Genomic DNA, 21,491 nt, shown 5'->3' with positions numbered 1-21,491 from the left:
AAACTGGTATCATATTCTGCAGCGCACTGCTGCTCACTATAACAAGCTGTAACACACACTGACACACTGACACACTCTGATCTGCTGAGCGAAGCAGCACGTATTTATATTTGATCCGAAACTTGTAGAACATTCTGCATCAATCCAGGCTGTGGAGTGCAGCGAGGCAGGCTGTGACGTCACCCGCTCACTACGTCACACGCGCGCAGCTGGTGCTCGCTGCCCGGTCAGTTCTTCGTAAGCGGACCGGAGCATAACACGTAAGTTTAAGATTTTCATAACGGGGCTTAGTCTGTACCGCCGTTACCGGTACAATACGTTGGATAAGAACATTTCTAAATTCAAGGGTTCAGAAAGTCAAAGTAGGAAATAATATATCACAAGAAGAGAAAGTCTGGAAGGGAATTGCACAGGGTAGTATAATCGGTCCGTTACTTTTCTTAATATACGCAAATGATTTAGGGAACAATATAACATCGAAAATAAGATTGTATGCAGATGACATAATTGTTTATAGGGAAATAAATAACATTGAGGATTGTTCAGAATTACAAAGGGACCTTGACAGTATCCAAGAATGGGTTGAAGAAAATAATATGAAGATTAATGGAGGCAAATCAACTGTTACAACATTTACAAACAGAAGCTTTAAAACTGAATTTGAATATACTTTGGATGAGGTAGTTATCCCAAAAGATGGCAAGTGCAAATACTTAGGTGTGAGATTTGAAAGTAATTTGCACTGGAAGGGACATGTTGATGACATTGTTGGGAAAGCATACAGATCGTTACATGTCATAATGAGACTACTTAAAGGATGCAACAAAGAATTAAAAGAAAAAAGTTACTTAAGTATGGTTCGTCCATTATTGGAATATGCAAACAGTGTTTGGGATCCTCACCAAGAATACCTAATAAAAGAACTAGATGGTGTGCAGAGGAAAGCAGCAAGGTTTGTAACAGGGGATTTCAGGAGAAAGAGTAGTGTATCAGAAATGTTAAAGGAACTTGGGTGGGAAACTTTAAGTAAGAGAAGGGAGAAAACTAGACTTATAGGATTATATAGAGCCTATACAGGAGAAGAAGCATGGGGAGATATCCGTGAGAGGCTTCGGTTGGAAAATAATTATATTGGTAGAACTGACCACAAGTACAAAATTAGAAGGAATTTTAGCAGAAGCGATTGGGGTAAATTTTCTTTCATTGGGAAGGGCGTGAAGGAGTGCAACAGTTTACCAGGGGTAGTGTTTGATCCTTTTCCAAAATCTGTACAGATATTCAAGAAGAGAATAAACAACAACAGAGATAATAAATTAAATGTTAGAGGGCATTTGACCAGTGCAGGATATTGTAAATAATAAATGTGTGTGATTAAATTAATTCCATCCCCTGGTCTAAGGAGTTTGGACAGCCCAAGTAGGGGACTGCCTGTAGGGGTGAAGTACAGTGGGGACTTCGAGGGCCCTGGGACCGCTACGGTAGCTGTGAAGGCCCTTCAGGAACTCTGAAAAGTGGTGGCAAAAGGGGCTCTGGTTAAGACGCAGCAGGTCGTTATGCTACTTAGGTTCCAAAATGGGTAAAATATAAATATGTAAATAAATTCAGTGTTAATTTTAATCTTATACCAGTTGTATAATATTATTAGAAGTAATTTCACATACCGTACTGTATATGAGTTGACTATGTTTGTAAGATATTATAAGTAGAATTTTGTAAACAATATAAATTTATTAAGGATGATGTGTGTGTTTAATAGAAAAAATTATTAGCGTTAATTGTATAATATTGTATTCTAGGAAAATTTTCTTCGTCTCCTGTTAATTTAAAATTTAGTGCTTGACAATAATGTATTTTAGTGTACCATTTGCCACCGAGGTAGACACCTCATTTGCAAATAAAGAGATTTTGATATGATTTGATTTTGATACATCATTTCACGGATATGGATGATTTGTGTTTTGGAAGGATGCGGCCGTGGCCTTAATTAAGGTACAGGTCCAGCATTTGCCATTTTCACACCAGGCAAATGCTGGGGCTGTACCTTAATTAAGGCCATGGCCGCTTCCTTCCAACTCCTAGGCCATTCCTATCCCATCGTCGCCATAAGACCTATCTGTGTCGGTGCAACGTAAAGCCCCTAGCAAAAAAAAAAAAAATGATGTGTTTTTCTTGTAATGTGTTGTGTGTTGTTGTTTTACCAACGAATATTAATTGCCATTGTTCATTGTCAAATGTACTGGTGTAGGGTTATGTGCGGTGGTGGAATACTTGTTTCGATTTTGTTATATTATTTTAAACAGTTTTGTATTTTCTAACTATGGAAACATGATTTAAATATCATATACTAATTCTTCTTTATGAATATTTTGAACATTATCGGCGTTAGTTATATTATTAGGAATTAATGCCCAGCTGCGTCCCACAGCAGACAGTGGCTCAATGATTCCGCTGTATTGGATTCTGCATTAAGGTCTGATAGGTTGTAGTTGGTCCTGGTTGGGTCGCTGTAAATGATAGGAGCTAGTCCGTGGTCAGACTGGGGAGTACTTCTGTAATAAAAGTGTGAATTACATTGTGGTTATGACTTTTAAGATAGGTTCCTGAAAGAATGAGTTATTAAGAAGATTAGTAATTGCTTAATTGGAGTAGTCTTCAGGAGAAATGTGGTGTATTTGTTATAAAAGATACTGTTTGAAGAACTAATTAATTGTCTGAGTATGTTCCTTAATTCTTTTCATGAAATTAATCATTATATATCTTTTCTAAAAATGTTAATTGCTAATATAGTGGTATAAAAAAATAATAATTAAGAAATTACAGTGTTGCTAGGAAGAGTTTATATACCTTACCTCCATACTGTACTGGTTATACTGATTCTGTTGATACTGCTTTCTCTGAAATAATAGGAAAGCTGAACAGTTTATGACTAAGCAATATGTAGGACTACACTTTATACTGTAGTACGTGTCTTACTATTATATCTTTTTCATAGGGTGTACTACAGAAATACATTAATACACCCTTAGCTATGGGCTGAAAATTACATGTTCTGAAACTGCAGCTGGTACATTGCACATATTTAGTGATACAGCTGTACAAATTTCAGTGATGTTGCTGAATTAATGCCAAGGTTTTCAGGAGATTGTCAATCTGGAACCCATGTGCCTATGAACAGTATAATGTATAATACAGTGTCAGTCTGGAACCCATGTGCCTATGAACAGTATAATGAATAATATAGTAGTGACTGCCCTCATGATTGGTGAACATATTTACAAAAGCTGATCTCATCTTAGTGCCAATGTACAATCAGCATTTAAATGCCTATTAGTTTCTGTATCTTTTAAAAAGTTATCCATTACCTTTCCATAATTGTCCATTCTACTTCCTACTCTGGTGTAGAGATTACTCTTGTACATTGCACTGTCTTTGCTGTAAATCCTCACTAATGCAATATTGAATCTTAAAATCTTCTATACCTCATCCTGATATACTCATTCAGATAGTGAATATGTTGAATTTATTCTTAACTTATTCTTAATTTAAAAAATATTTTTCAGAAAATTACTTCAGGAGCATTATGGAGCCAGCCTCTGCTCTACTCTCCTAATGATACTTTGTTTTTTGTCTAGGTCCAGTCTTGATGTGCTGCTGCTTTCTGCTTGCAAATGAAATAGAGATGAAATATTTGATAGGAGCATCAAAAGGAACACACAATAGGATAAAAACACTGACCTGCCATTGTCTTTATCCTGTTGTGTTCCTTTTGCTTTAATAAAAGTGTGAAAAGTGAATTAATTTGTACTTGCTTGTTCCTTTCCATTATTCTAAAAGTAGGGTATTGTTATCCATTTCATTTGTATTTGTGTCTACCATATCATCACTTTAGTCTCAAAAGCTATGTTTTTGCTGTACAGGAAGTTACTAGAAATGTCACCGTTAACAGTACTCCATGTGCAAACAATCTCCATATCTGGGGCTGTACTGTAATTAAGGCCATGGTCGCTTCCTTCTCACTCCTAGCCCTTTCCTGTCACATCATCACCATAAGTCTTGTTTTTGTGTCCGTGCAACATCTAGCAAATTGTAAAAAAAGAAAAAAAAAAAAAAATCTCCCAGTTAATCTTCAACTTGTCTTTCCATTCTTCTGTGAATAATACGTGTTAAAATTATGCAAGCATGAGATACTTAAGTCATGGTGCACTATATTTTTTTTTTAAATCAGATGGCATTTCTCCTGTATCATGCATCTTACCCTCTAAATTGAATAACTTCACCATATCAGTTTCTCCTAGGATAGTTAGTAATTTTTAGGGTATGCCATCAGTTCCAGGTGCTTTGTTCCTACTTTAATCACTCAAAGCTCTGTCGAATTCTGATGTGAATATTGGGTCTCCCATTTCATCAGCATCAACAAACTTTTGTTCCAGAACCTTTTCATCTACTTCTTTCCCTTGATACAAATGTTGAATATGTTAGTGCCACTTTTCTGCCTTGTCTTCTTTCCCTAGAGGTGGTTTTTAACCTGAGCTAATATTCATGCACCTAATTATTCTTTCTCCAAAGGTTTCCTCGATTCTTCTTTATGTAGCATCGACCTTTCCTATAACCATACAATCTTCAACATCCTTTCAGTTCTCTTTCAGCCATTCTTCCTTAGCTGTCCTGCACTCCCTCTCTACTTCCTTTAACTGCCCTCCTCATTTTTTTTCATTTTAAAATAATTTTTCACCTCTTTTTTTTTTTTCCAAATAATTTTTCAATCAGGTTTCCTGAATTATCTGCTGATTGTTTACTTGATCTTGCCTTCCTTCCTAAACTTTTTTCAGCAACCATACTGATCTCACTCTTCAAGACTTTCTACTCGTCATCTATTATGTTTCCTTCAGCCTTTTCATTTAGTTCTTGTGCATCATGTTCCTTGAAACAATCCCTCACTCTCTTTTCCTTCAACTTGTCTTGCATTCTTTCCGTTCTTCAGTTTCTTCAACATGAGATGGCATTTCATGACCACCAAGTCCACATCTATTCCTGGGAAGGTCTTGCAGCCCAATATTTGGTTCCTGAATCTCTACCTTATCGTAATGAAGTCTACTTGATTCTTTCCCACATATACGGCTGTCATTTGTGATGTTGAGTATTAGCAAATACTAAATTGCGATTGGTGCAGAATTCTACCAGCTGACTTCATCTTTCCTTCCTTTGTCCTAGTCTGAATTCTTGTACTATAGTACCTTTTCTGCCTTGACCTACTGCTGCTTTCTTGTCTCCCATCACAATGAAATTCTTACCTCCCTTTACATATTGTATTAATAATATCTCTGTCTCTCATAACATATGAACAATCATATTCACTTCTTTCAAAACCTAACTTTCTCAAGAAAACATGAAAACAATCATACCGTGCTGTAGGTCTTTCTCTCAAACCACATTATAGTTTTTCTAATTTACAAACTCTGTCTGTCCTAACTTACTGTATCTTTATAACCTCTAGACTATTTTGTATATATTTATGAAGAAACTTTAGCATTTAACAAGGCTGCTTCTACATCATATTTTTCAACAATTAGACCATTTTGACAACAGAATGACAACAAAATTTTCAGTGTTTGCATTTTAGCAACTTGTGAACCAATATCATGCACAGGTGCCAGCAGCTAGTTGTGCACTTCCCCACACCACTCCTGCATATTACTTCAATGTAAAGCATTTGTCACACTAAGCGGCACTGGCATAGTGATGTCCAATTGAACACACTAGTCAGAGCGCGAGGCAGTATGTATTATCTCAAGCTCCTGATGTTTTCAGCAACATTGTTATGAAGTAATTTATACTGGTAGCTCCGTGATAGAGTGCTGATTTTAATGCCATTTCTTGATGGATACAATACTTTTGTATCCATCTCTTGGCACAGGCCAGAGTAAAGTGTAGCTTCCACCGAAGTCCCAGTCTCATCCATGGCTGTGACAATATGGAAGCTGCTGGGGTATGGGTGGTACTGAGTAATGACATTCAGAGCATGACTAGTGCATGAGTGTTATGAAAGGTGTTGCTCATAGGGTCAGTCGTGATGCAAGAGCACTTTCTGACCCATTGAGGAAAGCAATGGCAAACTACCTCACTCCTTGTCTTGCCTAGTACTCCTCATTTTGGTGCTGCCACTGGTTTTTGCGGTTTCCTTATAACCGCATAACCTTTGGTGGTGCAATTTGAGGATCCAACCAGCCTCTGGGCTGATGACCTAACAGACAGACAATTATCATTTGACATAAATATGTCTTATGACTGCGGGCATCTGAAAATTTGCAGCACAAAATTAACATACAACATGTGTGATGCAGCATTACATAATAACTGTGTAGGCTGTGATGTGAAGTATTCATGGATGGCCAGGACTGAGAGACATATTATTCAAGAGGGGTGTTAGACTACAGATGGTCTATGTGATTTTGCAGGCTGTGATGGTGAAGTATTGATGGATGGCATGACTAAGAGGAAATAAGAAACATCTGTGCCTATCTTTGTGAAGTGATTCAAAAAATTTAAACATTATCAACTTCAGTTTCATTTATTGAAAAATATTTATGATCATTTGATTATCCAAAAGGGAAATTTGGTGTCATTTAGTTTGAGTAAAAAGTGTACTCAAGATGTCTGTTTTCTCAGCGTTACCTTACCATTGCAAGGTTGGTCATTGTTGTAATTCAATCATTTTTAGGGTCGGCAGATGGTATGGCGGTTGGTGGACAGTTATAAATTCCTCCGACCATTGATGCCTACCCAGACCTCCTTCCCTCGTGCCCACTGCATCAGACAGAGACCCCATGCCCATAGCCTAGTATGAAAAGGGGATATAAGATATCTGGGGGCAACGCAGTTTGGTCGCACTCCTTGTGTAAAAGGACGTTACGTTAATAGTCCAATTACTTGTTACTTGCATGGGCACAATGGGAGTGATTTGAAAACCTAAATCAGAAAATTGTGTATTTAAAATTCCATTAAGTGCAGAATTTTTTGAGCTTTTGACCAGGAAAAGTTTGTCTTATGGGAAAAAAGTGTTAAATCATTTGAATAATTCGTTCTGTATGAAATTATTTTTTCATAGGGGTTTCAGTTTACCTGGAAATTGACCATCTAGGGTGTCCAGATATATATTGATTTTTTAAAAACTATTTAAAAAAGATGACAGTGCCAGAGGAAAGAGGACATTTTTCTCTATAATATCATTGTGCTTTATATAGGCCTATTTCTGTTGAAACTAGTTAATTTAATTTCTTCCTCTACAATATCAACATGCTTGTCTACAATTACGAGTATTTTACTTAGATTGATGCATTCACGGCCTATTAGTAGACATGATAATCTTTTGGGATTTTGTCGTGTGGTGGCCAGAATATGTGGGTCACTCTGTAACCTTTCTCTCTAACTGTTCTTTTTACTCATAAATCATTATCTGAAAATTACGTTGCTTGAAAGTGAAAGCTGGTTTTCTGTGTCGGTGCAACGTAAAGCAAATTATTAAAAAAAAAGAAAAAAGCTAAGTGCACAACTAGCTGCCAATATCTGTAAAATTTATATTTGTTGAAAGCCTCTCATAATATCACGTTAAAGTTGCTTTCTGACTTCTTTTTATGAACCCACTGTGCATCTAAAATTTTATTCTGTCAGCAGCCCTGAAGATGGTTTTCCATGGTTTCCCATTTTCACACCACGCAAATGCTGGGGCTGTACCTTAACCCATTAGTGCCTGAATTAATTTTTTTCTGAGATTTGCTTACTTACTGTGTTTTGCCGCATGTTTGAGACCAAAATAAACTAATAAAACAAGTTTCAGAATTTTGGAGTCGCTAGGTCATAAGATATTTGACGTTGCCATATGGTAACGCTAGGCGCTTGCACTACCTATTTTTAAACAGTGAGTTTTGAAAGTCGAATTTAGGTTGCAAAGTGGTTTTTTTTTCATTTTCGTGCAATAACAATGTTGAAATATCTTAGCATTATTTATTGTAAGAATATGGAATATCAGTTTTTATTCACATCACGGTAAAAAAAATAGAATTATTGAACAAAGGAGAAAATATTTGTTTACAGTTTATAGACACATATGTACAGTTCATTGCCTGTCAAAATAAAACACTCACTGGAACAATAGAATAAAATCAAAAAGAAGAAGAAGAAGAAGAAGAAGAAGAAGAAGAAGAAGAAGAAGAAGAAGAAGAAGAAGAAGAAGAAGAAGAAGAAGAAGAACTTCAGATGCAGTTACAAACTATTAGTCTATACTTTCGGAGGCATATAAAAGCCCACCCTCAGTACTTGCGTGTTAGCCACAGAGATAGAGAATGACAATCTTTCACTGTCTTCATATCATCCTTCGTGTCCCAATAAGAATGCTTGGAGGGCAACCTATTATATCCAGAAATGAAAAGTATGGCGACAAAGCAACGAATTTCATCAGAAGTTATTTGTGGGTCCGTACAATTTAAGAACACCCCATACATTTTAGACTCTCGAACTAAATGTTCGATCAGCTGGTTATCTGTAAACAATTAAAAAATGTCAACAACAGTCATGGATTTTCACTTGTTATAACTAGGCTCCGGAAATGTCAACAGTCACCCAATATTGAAATCAGCCCCATCAGTCTATCTTGGTTTTTTATTTGACTTATTATTTCCTCTATCAGTTATCTGCTCTTTCGCAGCATCGGGTATTGAAACAGATCTTGCATCAGTAGACAGAAAAGGCACTCCATCCTCTGGTAACACACCTTCACCATCGTAACTAATCCCGATTCTTTCATTATTTACAAGCTTCATTTCAGCACTGACACATAACTTTCGAGAGAGAGATTATCAACAAGCCCACCATCATCTTCATCAGCAGGAGCCCTCATCTGTAAGTACATTTACATAGTGCGGTTCCACAAAAATATCACCATCGAGATCTTCAGTCAGTAGCACATCCAGTGCTTCTAAAAGGGAAAATCCCTTCCTGAAATGAAGATGTATGAATCAGTATAAAGTATCATGATCTGACAGCTGCAGCTATTTTACTGAGTATAAGCGCCTAGCGTTGCCATATGGCAACGCTAATGATTCAACAAGCACTACTATGGCATTGTGCGCCCGTACTGTTTCAAATGCTTACAACATATATAATGAAGTGTGCACAACACTATTGTAAACATAATCCAATGAAAGAACTTCACTTATACATTTTATATCCTTCTTACGTGAAGCCGGCAGCCATTTTGTAGGAATCTTAAAATAACCAAGAGTCCACCAGTCTTTATGTCACAACAATAGATTTTAAAACGAAATAAACATGATTACTAGATTCTACAAACCCTTCTCTAACTGTCGGATGACACCACAATCTTCCAGATTATTTCTTGTTGCCTACAGCATTAAAAGAAAAAGGTGCGAAAGTCGTTGCCATTTGGCAACGCTAGGCGCTAATGGGTTAATTAAGGCCATGGCTGCTTCTTTTGCAGTCCTTGGCCTTTCCTATCCCATCATCGCCATAAGACCTGTCTTTGTCCGTGCTACGTAAGCAAAATTATAAATAAAAATGTTATTCTCCAGTTTTCTGCTAATTTCCAGATTTAATTTTGATTTAAACATTCAGTTGTTTATTCATTGCTCATTTCCATTATTCATAAATATTATAAATATAACTATTGACAAATCTATTGCACATTTCCTTTTATCTCTTTTACCTTCTTAATTGTTGAGTCTGTTCTTAATTTTCCTTATTTGAAACACATTAATCTCTTCTGACTTTTGTTCATTTTTTAACTCAAATTTGCCTTTTACACTTTCATCTTCTGTTTCAGAATCCCTTAGAATCATCTTCATTGGGTGCAGACTTGCATTTATGTGATTTGTGTTTCTGTTGTATTACAGTTGAAGTGATTTGTTTGGTTTTGGGTGTCAAAAAACTGGAAGCTGCATTACTTTTGAAGTACTACTTCAACATTGCACAGAATGCCTTTTGTTTGGTAGGTGACTGTATAAGTTTGATGTGTGTAAACACCACCACCACCACCACCACCACCACTGTGTATATCTTTTGATTGAACCTCTGTCAGTAGTTCCTCGACCCTGACCTCACTCTATGCTAGCATTCAGACTCATGTTGCCTTTGCCTTCCAACGCACATTGTGAATTTCCCATGCTACAGTATTATGCATCTTGGTAAATGTGCTATTTACCAACTGATGAGCCCAACTTAGCATACTGGGGTGAAACACTGGCAACCAGGAATGAGTTAGCTGGAAAATTTATAATGTCCAATAACGGTCCAACTATATTTGTATTATAAACTAGCTGATGTACCCGTGCTTCGCTACGGGATTCTAAGAAAGACTGACTTTGTGGCTTTCCTAACTGAAGTCAACATCAGATAAAGAGACACAGAGAGAGAGAGTCATCTCCGTACAGGCAATGAAGGCCCTGGGAGGGGTGGAAGGTAAAGGCTTCCACCATCCGTAACCTCGGCACTTGGTGGGGTAGAGTGGTTAGCTCTAAACCCGGCCGCCTTTGACCACAGGAATTAGCCTGGTACTCATTTATGATGTAGGCTGAGTGAACCTCAGGACCATGTGCACCTCCGGAAGTGGAAACGTAGTTCCTTAGATTTTACGACTTCTTGACGGGGATTAGAATCCTCGTCCTTCTGGGCGAACCGAGTACGCCTTTACCGCCTCGGCCAGGAAATATAGGTCATTACAAAAACGTCAGTAGGAATGTAGCGACTAAAAGCAATGTTGTCATATAAAATAGTCGATTAAATAAAAAACTGAACATTTTCTCACTTCTAACGAACAGTACTACGGTGCCGATCTAACAGTCCAGAGTTCCACAGCTGGAATGACCAGGCCGCAGACAGCAGTGAATACTCCTCTGCCATTATTCCGTGAAATATGCACACTGATCATTTCAATAAGTGCCTCAGAGTAGGGATTGAATAGCTCGAATGCTATGATGGACCAGTGTGTTACGTACCAGTAATATCAGAAAATTTATGAACCAGAGGAATGGCACCCTAAAGAAGAAAGTTATCTAACTCCCCAGCTACTTCCCGCAACTATTCAGGAAGGCTGTTACACTCGGTACGACCGGGCGATTTGGACGTGTGGTTAGGGTGCGCAGCTGTGAACTTGCATCCGGGAGATAGTGGATTCGGACCCCACTGTCGGCAGCCCTGAAGATGGTATTCATACTTTCCATGTTCACACCAGACAAATGTTGGGGCTGTACCTTAATTGAGGCCAAGGCCGCTTCCTATCCCATCGTCGCCATAAGACCAGTCTGTTTCGGTGTGACGTAAAGCAAATTTTAAAAAACTCAGCACGCAGCAGTAATCCTATCTATCGGAGATGAGTGCCAACAGAAGACACAAAGCACATCACAACAAACAATGATCAATGAAATGTTATTGTTGATCAATTTTATAAGCTTTCTCTATTGAGCCCTTCACATTTAGTTTTCTTTCGAGTCTGCGATAATAGGGCGTCTTATAAAATTATTTATAGCGTAGACTGTAGGTCCTCATTCTCCGACTTTACATACCGATTTTTATTAAGTTCGGTTTACCTATTTTCTCGTGACTCGGCGCTGATATGGACTTAGAAACAAAAATCAAAATTCATGAATCTCTGTGATCATAGCCGGGACGGTAACAATGTATAAGACATAAATGATCGGAAATTTAATGCTATATAACTTTAATTATGTAGTATTTATCGATACGATCACTAATAACATACATATTTGAGAATACAATTTTAGGCCTACCCCTAAATTACCATTTCACTCAGCGTGAATAAAATTATTTATGGCCTAGATTATAGCAAACTATTCCCCGATTTTGTATACCGATTTTCATTAAGATAGGACCGCTAATAACATAAATATTTTAGACTTAAATTTTAGGCCTTCCCCTAAGCTACCGTTTTTCTCAGCGTCAACACAATTATTTATAGCCTAGATTGTAGAGACTTGTTCCCTGACTTTGCCTACTGATTTTAATTACGATACAGCCACTAATAACATAAATATTTGAAAATTACATTTTAGGCCTTCCCCTAAACTACCATTTCACTCAGCGTGAATAAAATTATTTATGGCCTAGGTTGTAGCGACAAATTACCCGACTTTGCATACCGATTTTCGTGAAATTCTCTTCAGCCGTTTTCTCGTGATGCGTGTACAGACAGACAGACAGACAGACAGACATTACGGAAAAGTAAAAAGTGCATTTCCTTATTACTGTGGACATGACCGATACAGAAATACCACTCTCTTAAAATTCTGAGCAATGTACAGACAAAAGTCTTATTTTATACTAGCGAATGTACCCGTGCTTCGCAACGGTATTCTACATTGTATTTGAATATCGAAGTAAATTGTGTACATGCAGTAAATAAGATTGTTTTAAAATTGCATGTCTCTTAGCGTTATCCGAGAAAGAGCATGGGGAGGTCCCCGTACGTTGTTTCCAATGTAAAGTGTTTGTTACGGATTTGTGATATAACGGCAGGCTCACTTGCCTACTGCCATTCACAATCAAGTTGGGAAGTTTACATTAAAATTGCAGGCCCCATTGCCTACTAAGCGGACAGAATCGATTTGGGGAGTTTTCGTTAAAATGGCAGCCCCCTTTCCTACTTCCAGACAGATTACAGTTGAGGAGTTTCTATTATAATGGTAGGCAATTACGCTACTATCACTCGAAATTGAGTTGTGCAGTTACCATTATAATGCCAGGCCCATTTTCCTACTGCCAGCCAGCTTACTGCCAGTCACACCAAGTTGGTGAGTTTCCATCAAAATAGCAGGCCACTATGCCTAATGCCAGTCACATTTTAGATGAGGACATTTCTTTATAATGGCGGGCACCCTTGCCTACTGCCAAACACAATCGGGTAGGGGCGTTTTATAGAAAACTGCATGCTCGCTTGCCTTCTGCAAGTCAAATCGAGAAGGGAACTATTCATTACAATTGTAGGCCTTCCTCACTAATGACAGTTACACAGGAGGTGGAGAAGGAACCCTTTCCTACTGCCAGTCAAAGTCGGTGTGGGGAGTACTGATTACAATAGCAGACCCACCCTTTCTCGATCGCTAAAAATCGACATCAGAGAATATATATAGATCGACATACGAAAGTATATGCGTGTTTACAATATTGTAGACCTTCATTTACAGATTAACTGCTACTAAACGTACGTCATATAGATAAAGGATTATACCATAAGACACGCCAGATTTAGTGGCCTAAATGGCTGATCCTATGATATGTCATCTATTCTTGGGTCAGATTCAGTTAGAAACGTGGAACAGGGTAAAGGTTTTGTAAGATTATCTCACATTACATTACTTTTCGGATAATTATGTGACAGTTACATACATAGCATTTGGCTCATATATGGCTACTGGGTGGGTCAATTTTCGTGAAGAGTTTGATGATTCTGTATTTGATATAAGTAATTGAAAGTATGAATTATGCATGTGAAAATTCCAAATTGACTTAACATCGATTAATAGAGAAAAATCAAACGTAAAAGCGATACAGATACGGCAAAAAGGCATAGGACCAAGGTTGTAGATCATTCCAAATTGAACGGAGATTGTGCAATCCGTTATGTGATAGGAATTTCCGAATGTCTGCACCATCATTAAAATTGCTTGCATATTTCGATATTCTTCGGGGATAAAAAGTGAAAAATTTAATGATCTAGGTTGTTTTCCGTTCGTTACAGGCTAAAACGTATAATTTTGTCAAATTTCAATTATCTTCTTTTTCTTCTGGCAGATTATGCTGCAATCTGGATTTTGGGCGAGGCGGGTAAAAATTAGGACTTTCAGGAAACTAAACCAAAAATTATGGAAATGGTCATTTTTACCCCTTAAACGGAAAGCTGTACGAAAATTTCGCCAAAATAGTAAGTGTAGAGGCACGCAGACGTTACGATTTGATTTATATAGATAAGGAATCTGCTCCATGTAAAACACCTTTTGGGCTATGTCCGCTGGACTTAACCTGCAAAAGTGACCATTCATGATATCTCCTTTATTAATCCTCCTGACGAAAAAATGCACATGAAAAAAAGGTTTAGAGGTGGAATTCCATCACGTTTGGTCGATTTCCAGTCAGGTTGGTCTTGTTCTGTATATATTGTGGAAGAGTAAATTCACCATTTGTGTTCCCTATAAACCGCCAGTCCATTCCGGAACATGAAATGTTATTTACGTTTAAAACCTACCTTTGGACAGGTGGATGCTAAATATAAATTTTGGTTCGAATGTCTTCAGTAGTTTTCAAGTTGTAAGGAATACGCTTTACACGCACCCGCTCGTGAGTCAAGTCCGATGGGACTTGTACAGAAAAACGGTCCGTTAATGATATCTCCCTTATTAATCCTCGTATCGAAATGATGCACATGAGAAAAATGGTTTAGAAATTAAATTCTACCAAGGCAGGTAGATTTAAATTAACGTTGGTTGTGTATATTTTGTGGAAGTGCAAAATCACTGCTTCGGTTTCGTATAAACCCCCAGTCAGTTCAGGGATTTAGAAACAATATTTGCCCTAAAACCTATCAAGGACAGGTGTATTCTAAATATGAGTCTTGCTGGAAATACATCCAGTAGTTTGTAGCACTCGCGTACATACGGCGTAATTAAGGAAGAAATAATACAGTTAAGAAAGTTGAAAGTAATAGAAAATGGATTATAACTGACGACAGCCGGGTAACGACAAATATGTAAATGCCAAGTGAATGTATTGGAAAATCGAATGCCCCTCAATAAATTATGCTAGTGTGAGTTATGGATATAATAAAGAGGTAACAGAGGAGAAATTTAGGTCCAGTGATTCTTAGGTAAACAAATAAGAAGATGACTAATGGTGTTATTACTTAATCTATTCGAGGGCGGTTATAACATCCAACGATATTCCGCCAATATCCCGCAGATAGGCCGATTGACGCCTCTCTTGCCTTCTACCCAAGGAACAACCACGAATTTAAAATCATGATGGGGAAAATGGCAATACGTTACTTCCCTGCTGGCATGCAGTCAGAGACGTTGCCATGGTAACCTGTAGGTTCGTTGTCGGTCTGTCGGTCACTCAATGCAGAGCATGATACCAGCGGAAAATTGTAAATTTCTCCGTCATGTGAAGAGTAAGGTAAATTATGAACATAACGAAAGTTGTTTATAATGAAGAGACGTTTCATGTACGGTAAACAAAGTTTACAGAAAATCAATAGTATAAGAGAAAATGGAGGAAAACCAGAATGAGTATACCGTCTATTCAAATATTTTAAAATGATATGCATATCGTAACCTTCCCCGGGATGAGTATACTCTAAATATGAAGTTTGGTTGAGATCTATCCAGCCGTTTCGAAGTGATGGTGGAAAAACCATTCAGGTTTTCCTATAAACCCCCCGTGTATTCAAAGATTTTAAAATGATATGCATATCGAAACCTTTCCCGGGATGAGTGTACTCTAAATATGAAGTTTGGTTGTGATCTATCCAGCCGTTTTGACGTGATAGTGGAAAAACCATTCTGGTTTTCCTATAAACCCCCCGTGTATTCAAAGATTTTAAAATGATATGCATATCGAAACCTTCCCCGGGATGATTATACTCTAAATATGAAGTTTGGTTGAGATCTATCCAGCCGTTTCGACGTGATGGTGAAAAAATCATTCTGGTTTTCCTATAAACCCCCCGTGTATTCAAAGATTTTAAAACGATGTGCATATCGAAACCTTCCCCGGGATGAGTATACTCTAAATATGAAGTTTGGTTGAAATCTATCCAGCCGTTTCGACGTGATGGTGGAACAGACAAACGGACAGACAAACAGACAAACAGACACGAAACGTAAAATCCACCGATTCGGTCTTGAGTTGACCTAAAACGGATAAATATCTGAAAAATTGGCAAAACAAAAGAAATTAGACAGCGGACCCCCTACAATTTTATTTATATAGATTTTCTCATTCGGAAGAAATATTTCAGGTTCCCTATGGGAATCAACATCTTTATCATCTGATGGCCAGGCAGGCATCAGTTTTTGAAAATGAGACAAGTCCCTCATAGTGCTTTGGCACTGCCGGTGGCTCCAAATAGCCTACGCAGTGGCCTCCATGGTATGCTCTAGCCATGCACCTTCATAGGTGTGCTATTTACCAACTGACAAGCCCAACTTAGCACACTGGGGCAAAAATCTGGCAACCAGCTGGAAAATTTATAATGTCCAATAACGGACCAACTATATTGGTATTTGATATTTGGCTGTCGGGTGAAGACGTTAAGCCCTGAACAGACCCCTTAGTGTTAATCAACTGGGGTAGGTTATGTGTCAACACTGGTTTTCACCCTCTCTCTACATCATCTTCGTCATCATCATCATCATCTCACACCCAGATACGCAGGCCACCCATGGCCATCAAAGGCCATCACACATCAAAATCCTGAAGGATTACCATGTTTATTAATACAGGCCGTGAATGCATCAATCTAGAAATAATTGCAGACAAACACGTTGATATTGTAGAGGAAGAAATTATATTAACTAGCTTCAACAGAAAGAACATCGATATTATAGAGGAAGATGTTACATGTATAGGTGTAAACAGAAATAGGCCTAAGTCTGCACCCTACATAGCATGCTGCCAGTGAGTTCATTTGACCACTGCTGGTCTAATTTATCCCATTCTTCATTGGCAGTCCTGGATAACTCCTGTAGATTTCATGGTGGGACAGGACAAGTTCAGTTAGCACAGCTCTTTTCAATCGATCTCGTACAATTCATATCATGGGGAACATGAAGACCAATCCAGTTCGGCAATACTGGCATGACTGATGAAATCATTGACGTTGCCTGCACAATGGATTAAATCATTGGCGTTGCTTGTATAATGGATGCAGGTGTTGCCATCCATAAACTTGAATTCTTCCCCAAAATGCTGATGAAATGGTCTAGCGATGGGTTGGAGAATGTTATCCCTGTATTGGGGAGTGTTGAGTGTGGCCTGGATGGACAACAATGGCGTCCAACGCCTCCACTTAATGCTACCCCAGAACATCACTAATCTGCCACCTTGCTGTACTCTATTGACGGGATGTCTCTGGTGTGCAGCATTAGCCGGTTCCCTCCACACACATAGACAGACATCGGGTATAATCATGGTGGTAGTGTGGTGGGCATTCCTTTGGGCTAGAAATCACAGATACCAGTCATCTTCTGCAGTTGTTGCCCTAGGACGTCCAGTACAAGGCAAGTCATAAATATTACCTGTATTTTGAAAACAATTTCATGTCTGTACCATATCATTCTGGCTCGCTGCTATTCATCTTGCAACGTCTCTTGTTATATAAGAAATAAATTGACAAGAGGGTCCACCTTTTCAATACAATATATCAAGTAAATAATATTACATAAGTCTTAGGACTAGTTTCAGCCACTTAGTGGCCATCTTCAGCCAAAATAAAATTAAACAGATCATGTGATAACTAAAACATATATAAGATAAAGACAATGTTGCAGGAATAATTATAACTTTAAAATACATAAGTTATAACAACAAAAATTATGGTTGTGACCTTGTCATAACATGATGTCTTTAAGTTGAGTTAGAACAGCAGGTAATGAAGTAAATCTCTTATAATTGCACTTCAATCTTCTTCTTTTTTCTACCGCTTTTCCCACACCTGTGGTGTCGCGGGTGCAAACTGTGTCGCACATGTGGATTTGGCCGTGTTTTATGGCCGGATGCCCTTCCTGACACCACCCTATATGGAGGGATGTAATCACTATTGCATGTTTCTGTGGTGGTTGGTAGTGTAGTGTGTTGTGTTATGTGAATATGAAGAGGAAAGTTTTGGGACAAACACAAACACCCTGTCCCCAAGCCAGAAGAATTAATCAGAAGCGATTAAAATCCCCGGCTCGGCTGGGAATCGAACCCGGGGCCCTCTGAACTGAAGGCCTCAATGCTGGCCATTCAGCCAATGATTCGGACTATAACGGAACAAAAATGAAATTTATAGCTTATAAAAATGTCTCTTGTTGACAATAAGCAAGCCTTAAGTCATCTTGCCATCGCAAAACGTCGATACACTAATTACAAAAGCCCTACACTGTTGTCTGAACGAAGGTACACATGTAACTGCTTCAGACATTCAACTAAATAGGTATGCTTGTGATATGTAGGGCTACACGCAAGTTTGTTCACGGATTTAGACTGTTCATAGGATGAGGTATTTGTGTATTATTCACAAACTAAATGCAAACAGTCATTACAATTCAAAATAGTCCCCCAGGGCATCAACACATCATTCATCTTGTGGACACTTCAGTTCTGGTTCATGTGCTTGCACCTAGGTTTTATCAACTGCAGGTTTTCCAAATTAATACTGATTTAACTGTGCTGCCAAAAAATTGTGATGGGAAATTGAGATGCTGAGATCTTAGCCTCCAAAGGCCCAAATCCACAGTGCTAGGAGCATAAGACAAAGCTCCAGAACCAACTTGTTCAGAGGATTTAATACTGTTGGACTTACAAAAATAACTTCCTTTTTTTTAATGAGGATGTAAAGGTACCTTCATTTCTTTAATAAGGAAGTAAAGGCTGTTTGTGTCATGTACATTTATTGTAAGTGACACTTAAAAAATCTTTGAAGACCTTTAAATGAAATTTCAGTACCAATGAATTTCTTTACTGTGATTTATTTGGTGATGAAAGGCTAGAAGCAGAAGGGTACTATATCTGAATTAATGTATATTGGAACCTGGGATGGAAATGTTTGAAAAGTGTCATATGTGACTTGGAATGTGCTGCTTTATGTTTCTTAATTTAGTTGATTATTTTTGTAATTCTTTCAACACCATATTGTTTGGTCAGTTCGTTTACACATTATGAACTTGATGTACCCTCATTAATTTCAATACACCATGACTGTTATCTGGTATTTCAGATATGAACACAAAACAAAATTTATTTCTCCAAAGAGATAATTGCCATATATAAACTTAAACATATATAATGCAAACAGAATAATTATGTTTTACTTTCATCAAAGTATCCTCCCATGGGTTTAATGACTGCCTCACAAACTGGAGGCATGCAGTCAATCAGTTTTTGTTGGTATTTTGAGTCTATATGATTCCACACATCCTAACAGAGTCCCAGAGATATTCCTTCCTGGATATATGAACTTTCCCTGATATGTTTTCTACTTCATCCCAGACCATTTCAATGGGATTACAATCCAGGCTACCGGGCAAGTTGGCCGTGCAGTTAGGGCCGTGTGGCTGTGAGCTTGCATCCTGGAGATAATGGGTTTGAATCCCACTGTCGGCAACCCTGAAGGTGGTTTTCCGTGGTTTCCCATTTTCACACCAGTCAAATGCTGGGGCTGTACCTTAATCAAGGCCATGGCCGCTTCCTTCCAACTCCTAGGCCTTTCCTATCCCATCGTCGCCATAGGACCTATCTGTGTCGGTGCAACGTAATGCCACTACAAGTTATAAATCTCATTCCGTATTGATGGTTGTCAATTTACAAATAAATTGATAAGGAGGATTTTATAAATACTTTTATTTGTAAAGTAAAGCAACTAGCAAAAGAAATTCAGGTTTTGGGACAGCCAGACTGTCTCTTTCAGTACTTTCTGTATTTCCTTTGATTTAATGTACTTCTTACAGAATGCAGACCGATGTTTTGGGTCATTATCCTGCTGTAACATGAACCCTTCACCTATTAAGTGGAATCCACATGGTATTGTATGATGAAGTATGCGGTGGTAGTGCTTCTGATCCATACAAGTTTCTATTTTCACAATGTCTCCAACTTCTATCTCCTGCAAAATACCCCCCAAGCCATATTAGAGCACACACTGTGTTTAAATGTAGGTAGAACGCACTGCTGGGCTACCTTTTCTCCTTCACTTCGGCGAGCAAATATCCTCCTTCTGGTTTCAGAAAAGTCGCACTTCTATTCATCTGAGAATAACACTTTCTTCCACTCTTCAAGTGTCCAATTACAATGTTTTCTAGCCCATTCAAGTCTCTTCTTTTTATTTATGGTTTTCAGAAGGCGTTTCTTTACTGACACACATTCTTCCAAACTGGCGTTAATCCGTCCCCTTTTTACTGTTGCAACAGATATTTGTTTCTTGTTCATTTCTACAAATTCCAAATTTGTGGCGCTGATTTGAACCTGTTTCTCTTGCTAGTAATTCTGATGAATTTACCATCACTTTTAGTTGTTTTATGAGGTTGTCCTGGTCGTGGTCTATTCCTATTGCTACCCATTGCTGTCTGGCGGTGAAGGGTTTCTCGCACTCTCTGTAGACACGCTACATTGCTTTGCAGTTTGGTGAATTGATAAATCTGTTTGAGTGCTACGATTGCAGCATGTTTTTCTATGGATATCTCCACTCTTGGAGCCGTAACAACAATGTGCACACTGTCAACTGTAACTAAGTAACTGAAATGCAGGAAGCAAATAGTATGTACCTTAGTAAAGCTTGAAGTACACTCCAGAGATCACAACACTTCAGGGAACAACAGAGGTGCATCAAATGGGCCTTCAGTCAACAACTGGGTAAATAAACATACCAGTTCAGGTATCTGTTGTTTATGTTCACAACATTCTTTTGGGGTAATATTGCATCTAGATGAAAACAAACACATAAAATATTTTACTATTCTTTTGCATACTCAAGCATAACCATGGTATTATACTGTATCTACAGGGCATTAGATGTAAATGATTAGGTGTATTGAAATTAATAACCAGTAGTGTATATCTGATTCTCTTCTTAATTAAAATGATATTCCTACTTGCTTGTTTCACATGGATTTGTTCACTTGTATCTGTACAGTTTTAGTAGCATCTCTTTTGTATGGCACAAAAGACAAATCAAACCTAATACTCCCATTCTTTCTTGTTTATCTTCCTGTGTTTCCATTTTTACCTTTTTTTGTTACATTACCAGCTTTAAGGACTCTTTCACCATAGTGCCAGTTCTTGTGGGATCGTTGACACCTGATAAGGAAGGTTTGTACGGCCGAATCTTCTCACGTTATCTGGCTGATCCTCAGAACTTGTTCATCATCTCATCAGACTTCTGCCATTGGGGCCACAGATTCCGCTACACATACTATGATCGCAGTTGGGGTGAAATTTACCAGTCCATTCGGAATCTCGACAAGATGGTAAGATAGTAACAATTTTTAAATATACATTTGACTACTACTGTATAATGGTACGTGTTTTTTTTTTTTTAAATATAATGGTACTGAGTTACATGTCTTATTGTTTCTGTGTTCCTACTTAATGCAAAAATTGCTAAAATTCGTTCTTGTGTGGATAGGATGCTAAATAACTTTATCCCTTGCTTTTCTCTCTCTCTCTTTCACTCTCTTTCACTCTCTCTCTCTAAGTAATGACTATCTTAAGAT

The 21,491-nt window shown here is 38.0% G+C and overlaps 1 protein-coding gene and 1 long non-coding RNA gene across 2 annotated transcripts in view; one reads left to right on the top strand and one right to left on the bottom strand.

Annotated features, from left to right (window-relative positions):
- Positions 1-21,491, bottom strand: part of LOC137498559 (uncharacterized) — a 143,491-nt gene that overhangs the window by 20,743 nt on the left and 101,257 nt on the right. Inside the window, exon 2 of the long non-coding RNA XR_011017842.1 lies at positions 2,850-2,894. This is a non-coding gene — a long non-coding RNA (uncharacterized lncRNA). The remainder of the gene's footprint in view (positions 1-2,849; positions 2,895-21,491) is intronic.
- LOC136864537 (protein MEMO1) overlaps positions 1-21,491 on the top strand; it is a 160,147-nt gene that overhangs the window by 81,737 nt on the left and 56,919 nt on the right. Inside the window, exon 6 of the mRNA XM_067141647.2 lies at positions 21,026-21,245. Coding sequence (XP_066997748.2) covers positions 21,026-21,245 — 220 coding nt within the window. The remainder of the gene's footprint in view (positions 1-21,025; positions 21,246-21,491) is intronic.

This window comes from Anabrus simplex, chromosome 2, assembly GCF_040414725.1.
Source record: "Anabrus simplex isolate iqAnaSimp1 chromosome 2, ASM4041472v1, whole genome shotgun sequence".
Taxonomy (NCBI): domain Eukaryota; kingdom Metazoa; phylum Arthropoda; class Insecta; order Orthoptera; family Tettigoniidae; genus Anabrus; species Anabrus simplex.
The sequence above is the reverse complement of the archived record's forward strand: the minus strand, read 5'-3'. Positions and strand labels throughout refer to the sequence as shown.